Source organism: Manacus vitellinus, unplaced genomic scaffold (genome assembly GCF_001715985.3).
Source record: "Manacus vitellinus isolate BGI_N305 unplaced genomic scaffold, ASM171598v3 scaffold_93_pilon, whole genome shotgun sequence".
Lineage (NCBI taxonomy): Eukaryota > Metazoa > Chordata > Aves > Passeriformes > Pipridae > Manacus > Manacus vitellinus.
Genome location: NW_021940884.1, coordinates 797,500 through 804,807, shown reverse-complemented (window position 1 = coordinate 804,807; position 7,308 = coordinate 797,500). Strand labels below are relative to the sequence as shown.

Sequence of the window (7,308 nt, the reverse complement as noted above, 5' to 3'; positions counted from 1 at the left end):
CCCCTCAGTGCCCCCGCGGAGCCGGGATGGACCGGCCCTGCCGACCCCCTCAACCCGCTGTCCTCTCGGTCGCTGCTGCCACATCTGCTGCCCTCAGACCCGCACACGGCCCTTCCCCTGGGCTGAGCCCTGCTCTGCACTAACATCTCTGCTTCCTTCCTCACCAGGTCTCCAGTGCTCTGATCCTGACTGTAAGATCCCCATCTTTTCCTCCTAACAAAGTGATGTTTTTCTTGGACAGGACTTTGAGAGTACTTTACACGTGTGACATTTTTTCCCCCAGGTTCTAAAGATAATGCATCTCCTAGTGCTGACAGAGGTGGACTCCCTCAGTTACAGACTAAAACCTACTCTGATGTTGACATGGAGGAGGCAACATCTGTCACATTTAAACACATTCCAGAGTTCTCCAATGATGAGGTTAACCTACAGGACAGCTCATGGGCAGAAAGTGTTCAGGCCAGCCAGGAAAACCTGTGCTGTGGGATAATTAGGCCTGTCCTTGAGGAGAAAACATCCCAAACCTCCAGAGGCATGATGAAGCTGAGGAGACGGACAAAGGCTCTGGAATCAAGGGAAGGGAAATCAGTGCACGATGGGCATGTAGTCAGCACTGATGAAACAGTGAAAAATCAAACTGCCAGTGCAGAAGAGCTTCAGTCACCAGTGTTCAGGCACAGCACCCTCTCGCACACTGAGGAACATCCTGAAAGGTCATGCAGGCCAGCTCTTGTGAAGGGAGAAGGAAACAGTTTCACTCCTGATGCTGCCTCAGGAGCTGTACAGGAGGTGTTCGAGGGCAGTGTCACTGCAGGAGAGCCTGAGCTGTCCCCACATGTGGTCAGGGACAGCAGTGACATCTGGCAGCTCAAGTGCCCAAGGGCTGTGACCACACCTGGCAGCCGTGAGCCATGTTCACAGGAGGGAGACTCTCTTTTACTTGACACCAGAGGTGATGGAGAAGAAGAATGCCCCAGTGTAATAAAACAACTGGACAGTGAGAGTTTGCATGAAGATCAGGGAGAATTATGTGGGCTCCTGGATTTAGTGTCAGAAAATGAAGTATTGCCTGAGGATGGAAATAACACTGTAACCAAGGAGAGCAAAAGCCATGAAGGAGATAAAAGTGACAGCGATACCTTAAATCCCTGTCCTGCAGATCGTGCTCCGGGCAGTGCTCGAGAACTGTTGGAGAATCAACAGCTTGAAAGTCAGTCAAGACTTTTTCCTCCCGAGGAGGCGACGGCTCCCGAGGGCACGCTGAGCTCTTGCACAGTGGTGGAAGGGCTGCTCTTCCCTGTCGAGTACTACGTCAGGACAACTCGCCGCATGTCCAACTGCCAGAGGAAGGTGGACCTGGATGCTGTAATCCTCAGCCAGCTGGGCAGGAGCAAGAAAGGTCAGCGGAGTAAGTGCAAGCAGAAAGATGCAAACTCAGATCAGCCCTCCCAGGAGAGAGCTAAGGCTGATTTAGAGTCAGGGGTCATGCCGTTCCCTTTTCTTGGGGCAGAAGAGGATCCAGCAAACTCAAGTAGTTCTGAGAAATCTCTTCCTGTGTCCAGCAGCAGCAGCACTTCACTTGGATCCGTTTCTCAGAAAAGCATCATTAGCACAAGGCAAGAGCAGAGTCGATCCCAGAGGAAACAGAAGGGAAGAAGAAGGTCTGCCTGCAAAGCCCCCGTGGGTCCAGTGTCACAGGAGCTTATAGAGAGTGTGGACCTCATAATGGCCAGGGAAAGCAGTGCTCTGCTGTCAAGTGAGAGCCAGAGTGAAAAGAAAAGCTGTGATGCTAACCTTGAAAAGTCATCCTCAGATGAGAGCAAGTTGTCTGGTGCTGCAGCGTTGGGGTCTGGAGAGACAGGAGTGACTGAAGCTGCACAGCCAGCGGGTCCTGATCCTCCTCAGGGAGGGAGCCAAGTGCTGGGGAAATGCCTGTTGGAGCAGGTTCAAAATCCACTTCAGAGCAGCGATGCCGTGAGCCCAGGGAATGAAACTTTTGCCAGGCACGCGGGAGATCTGGAAGCCAACTCGCCTGTGTGTCAGGCTGATAAACATCCAGTGGCGAGCGTGAAGAGCCGGCGAGGAGCCGGCGGGGCGGAGCCGCTCCCTGGGATCAGCGTCCCCCTGCGCCGCTCCCTGCGCTGCTCTGCGAGACACAGCGCCCGGCAGGGCTCAGCAGGTACTGCCTCACAGTCAGCACTCCCCAGAACTCCCATTCCCACAGGAGGGGAACGTCCAGTGAGTGCAAGCCCTGCTGTTCACACCCTGCAGTGTTTAGTCAGGAAATATGAGGGGGATTAACCATTTCTTTTTTTTTTTTTTTTTTTTTTTTTTTTTTTTTTTATAAACAAGATATCTTTTAAAAAATTAGGTCATTGTGGTGCCCATGTTCCTTGAACAATTCCAGAAACTTTTACTTCAGCCCAGTGTCAGGGAGTGAACAGCAGAGGAGCAGGGCTGAGAACTTCTTGACCTGCCATTGCTGTTGGAGCAAAGGTTGTGCACACTGGAGCTGATTTCCAGCAGATGGGTGTCCATCAGTTCTCCAGTTGAGTGTGCATACTAATGAGTATTTTCTTTTAGTGCTAACAAGTGTGAAACACAAGACGTAGCCTGAGAGTCTGGGGGTCTGTGAATATTGTGAAAGTGTTGGGAGAACACCCAACAAACCAAACTGAGCAAGCACTCAATTCTGTCAGGCTTTGGACATGACCTTTGAGCTGAAGGCTTGATGCAGAGCAACTGCAGATTGTAATGTCTTTCCAGAAAAGTGCCACTTCCATGTCTTAAGATGTATATGGCTCTTTTCTTTTTTTTTTTTTTTTAAATATATTGGAGTGGCAGTCTGGATGAGAGATTCTGAAAAGGCAAGTTGCTGATGTTCTCTCTTGTATTCTTGTGTTTAGATGACAGCAGCAGAGGGCACAGCTGTCCCACGGGCTCAGAGGGTCCTGCTGCTCTGGGCCTCCCCCCTGCAGACCCCGACACTCGCTGCTCCCTCTTCTCCTTCCGCAGCCCCCAGTGGCTGGTCCCCAGGCTGGGCATCAGGGACTTCCACCTACCAAACGAGGAATTTGGAGTACTGAAACTGGAGAAATTGAAATCTTCCCCTGTGAATGACTTGGAGGATTTTGTTCCAAGTGTGTCCGGGGATGGCGTGGCTCCACAGGACACACCAAGTGCACAAATGAATCCAGAAGAAAAAAGTCTCAGAAGTAACTTGATTTCACCTTCCAAAACCAGATTGCCCAAGCTCCCCTGTGTGGAAAGCCCGACTTCCAAGAAGGACCTTTCCACCCATGAGTTGCTCTTTACTCCCATGGAGACTGTCTTAGCTGGGGCTCCCACCCAGCGTGAGTCTCAGATTTCCTCGTCTGTTTTCCCTGCTGTGGGTGCAACCCCAGGTGTTTTACCTGCAGTGCACAGTGAGGCCTTACCAGGCACACCTTCTGTGCCCACCTCGCACGGGACCCTGCCTTCCTCCAGAGGAGCTGCCCAGGTCCTGGGGGATGGGGCACACAAGGACCCTGCCATGCCACTGCTCCCGGACAGCTGTGGTGCAGGGGCTGCCACAAATGAGGAGGAACAAGGTACCATGTTTGCTTTAGCAGATGAAAGAGGTCCTGAGAATAAATCTGATCAGGCTGTGGCCTTGGGTAAGCATCAGCAGTCTGAGAGCAAAGAGCAAGGATCCTGCAGAGCTTCTCCTGAACAGGTAACAAGATGAGCTCTTTGCCAGAGGTACTAAACCAGTGGGCAAATCCCCTTTCCCAGAGTCTTGTCTGACTTCAGGGGAAAGGCCTCTTTGCATGCTAGTCCTGCATGGATCATGGCTCTCCAGCAACAGCATGCAGAGTGACTGCATGACTGTGACAGAGCACACAACACTTCTGCCTCGCTCTTGCAGGTGCTGAATGTCATTTCAAAGTTGAACTATCCTCCTCCTTTACTTGTTTGTGCAGAAAAATGATGGAGCAGAACAGTTGACTCCAGTGCTGCCAGATGGCCCCAAAGAAGAGAACTTGCAGCTTGTGTCGGAGCTAAAGGTGGGGGAACAGCAGGGAATTGTTACTGTGGCAGCAGCAGCTTTGCAAGACCAAGTTTAACAAAAATGCAACTGATAATCATGTCTATCAGAGAAAAACCAGCGCTGTTTGTTTTGGGCAGGATTCCTCAGGATCCTGTGCCGTGGATGTGAGCACAGTGTGGTGGGAAGCAGCTGGCTGCAGGGAGCTGCGTGTGGTCACTGCTTCCGAGAGCTCCGTGTCCCTGTGGGAACCTCTGGCACCCAACCACTGGGGAAAGGTCTGCACCTGGCAGCTGGGAGAGGTATGGACACGGTCCTTCTTTCTAGAATTTATGGCAATTTTCTTGCCCTATGTGTTAGTTCCCAAGATACAAGGAGCTTGTAGCTTCTATGGCCACAAGTTACCTACAGGAATTTGATATTCCATGCACAGAATGGTGGCTGCACTTCAGCCACTGCCTTGTGCTCTTTCCGCTTACACTCCTTAGAGACACTTTTTGCCTCTTACATTAACAGGGATTGTTTAATTAGGTAAACAGGCAGCAGACAGTTCAGCTGTTTGTCTAAGTGTGCTTCTTGAGAGTGGTCTGAAAATTAGTTCTGCTCCACATCATTTTACTTGAAACAGTCTAGAAAATGAGAAAAAAGTTAAAGGGATGCTGTGGGTGACACTGAATTCTTGTTTTGCTGTCCCAGATTCCTGTAATCCAGATTGTTCCTCTGCCAGACACCTGTAACCTCGTGTGTGTAGCACTGGGAGAGCTGGAGATTGGAGAAATAAGGTTTTGTATTTATTTATTACTAGCGCTTTGCACCCTAAGAAGTTGCAGCTTAGCTCTCCTCACTACTATCTTAGTAGTGGCTGAAATTATCTTTTTACTAATGTGTTACTTTCTCAGTTGCTTTAGCAATTGGAAAAGGTGCAAGGGATTTATAAAAGTCAGCTATAAGGACTGGTTCATTCACCCCAGAGCTGGCAGACTGAGTAAACATAGGCTGATTTGTGTATGCTATGGCATGTTTGAGTGGTGCTTCCTCCTGTCATGGTATGTGCTTGTCTCTTGATTTAGGACGTTGCTTTATTCTTCTGAGACTGACTTGTTCAGGCACTCCCTAGTGAAATCTGGGAATATAAAAGCAGTTGTTGGGCTAAAGGACCAGAGGCTAGTGAGCAGCAGCAGGACCCTGCAGGAGCAGCAAGTGGAGATGGTGTGGCTCTCAGGGACAGGAGGGTGAGTTTGGGGGTGCTGGTTTGTGGTGGTCTCTGTGGCAGGTGGGACAAAAGTGAGGAAACATCTTGGATGTAGAAAAAGTGGGTTCCTGTTCTTCCTGGAGTGGTGCTGGGCACTTGTTTTTTCAACTGCTTTTCTATGTGCTGATCTCCCTTCAGGAGCAAGGACAGGCAGACCCTGATGCCCCCTGAAGAAACTGTTACAGCCTTTGCTGAAGTAGAAGGGATGAGAGAGGCCTTGGTGGGCACCACAGCTGCCAACAGCATCGTGGTGTGGTCAGTGTCTCCTCTGCCATTACATGGTTGAGGGGGGTGGGGGCTGTAGCAGAAAGCTGCAGGGTTGTGCAGGAGTGCTGGCTGGGTGCCGAGCCACCCTGGAAATGGTGGTTGTCAGAGGACCTGCAGTGTGGCCCCACAGTCACATGGACAGGGAATGAACTGTGCTACTGTAATTCCATTGCTTTTGCATCATTCTCATTACACCCTCCCTGTGACCTCTTGGCTTGTTTGGCTGATGTGGAACCAAACCCGTCTCCATCCTGCACAGTGGTGTAACTGTGATTAGAGGATGAAAATGTGTCAGAGTTTGTGTTTTCACCAACTGCAGGAATCTGAAAACAGGCCAGCTCCTGAGGAAGATGCACGTTGGTTATTCCTACCCAGCTTCCATCTGCCATCGAGCGTATTCCGACTCCGTACGTACATGAAATTCTCTTCATGCTTGGGCTACACTGACTGGGCTGGGGACGCAAAGGATTGAGGTTTCTAGAGGATTGAAGGTAAATGCATAAATCCATCGAGTCACTGAGCTGTCACTCTGCTGTGTTGCACCAGCCCTTATCAGCCAGCAGCTGCTTTGGGTTTTATCTTATTTGATAAGGAAAGTAAACCATTTCTGTTTTCTTCAGTAAAAATAATGTATCACTGTCCATGGGGCTGTGATTAGAGAGAGACTGCAGCTGTTAATTTTTGGAAAATTCTTTGAGTTTTTCCCCTCCTGCTGTTGTTTTTAGTGATGTATTTTCCCTCTCTCTATCAGGGCCTTCTGTTTGTTGTTTTAAGTCATCCACATGCCAAAGAGAGCGAGTCCTGTGGAAACCCAGCGTTCCGCGTGGTGGCCTTCAACCCCAGGACGGGCAGGAGCCGGGGGGTGATGTTCTCCTGCCCCCCCCCCAGCCCTGCGGGGAGGCAAGTGCTGGGGGCTGGGCTGGCTCCTTCCAGGGGCTGTGGGAGGACCCAGCGAGTGGAGCTGGCAGGGATCCCATTGCCATCTCCCCAGTGATAAGGGACTGCATCCGGCGCTGCCGCGTGTCCGGTGCACGGCTGAGGGGGCTGGGGGTGTGGATGGGCCGCTTCCTGCCCGCTTCCCGCTGTGCCCTGGCCCCCTGCCCCCAGCACTGGGACTGGGGGCCTGTGTCCCTGGGCTCCTCAGGCAAGCCTGGTGCTGCCTGCAGCAGTGGCACTCTGGGCTGCTGGGGAGCCCCGGGCCAGGTTGGTTTGTGTGGAGCAGTGCTGCAGGCAGATGGCCTTTTCCTTCCCGTGCCTTGTGTTTTGAGGTGTCAGCAGGCTCAGCCTCAGCTTTAAGGCTCAGCCTTACAGTGTTCCTTACACAGGAAATGTGATGGACGTATGGGAGTAGCAGCAGATCAAGATCTTGCTTACTGAACAGTCATGGAATCACAGAATGGTTTGGGTGGGAAAGGACATTAAAGATTGTCCAATTCCACCCCCTGCCATGGGCAGGGACACCTTCCACTAGCCCAGGTTGCTCCAAGCCCTGTCCAACCTGGCCTTGGACGCTTCCAGGGATGGGGCTTTCTTTAAAGAGTTGTTTTTTAAGAGTCCCCTTTTTTAAGAGTACACCTTTTTCAAGTATGTTCTGAGTCTCAAGGAGTATTTTCTTGACCTTCTCCCTTTGCAGTTGTGCTGGAGGCACAGCCCAGACCATAGCCTGGCTGCAGTTGGCCATTAATCTGTACCTGGACCCCAAGCCAAGGGAACAAACACTGCCCTGCGTGGTGTCTTTGCAGACCCCTGCTGTGTGCTGACC

General features: G+C 51.3%; 1 protein-coding gene across 1 annotated transcript; it reads left to right on the top strand.

Annotated features, from left to right (window-relative positions):
- Positions 1-94: 94 nt before the first annotated feature.
- Positions 95-7,306, top strand: PALB2 (partner and localizer of BRCA2). Its single transcript, XM_029965258.1, has 10 exons — positions 95-2,179; positions 2,907-3,715; positions 3,963-4,046; positions 4,168-4,329; positions 4,724-4,809; positions 5,098-5,259; positions 5,418-5,534; positions 5,866-5,953; positions 6,298-6,446; positions 7,180-7,306. The coding sequence occupies exons 1-10, from the start codon at positions 364-366 to the stop codon at positions 7,304-7,306; spliced, it is 3,600 nt and encodes a 1,199-aa protein (XP_029821118.1). The 5' UTR covers positions 95-363.
- The last annotated feature ends 2 nt before the right edge of the window (positions 7,307-7,308 follow it).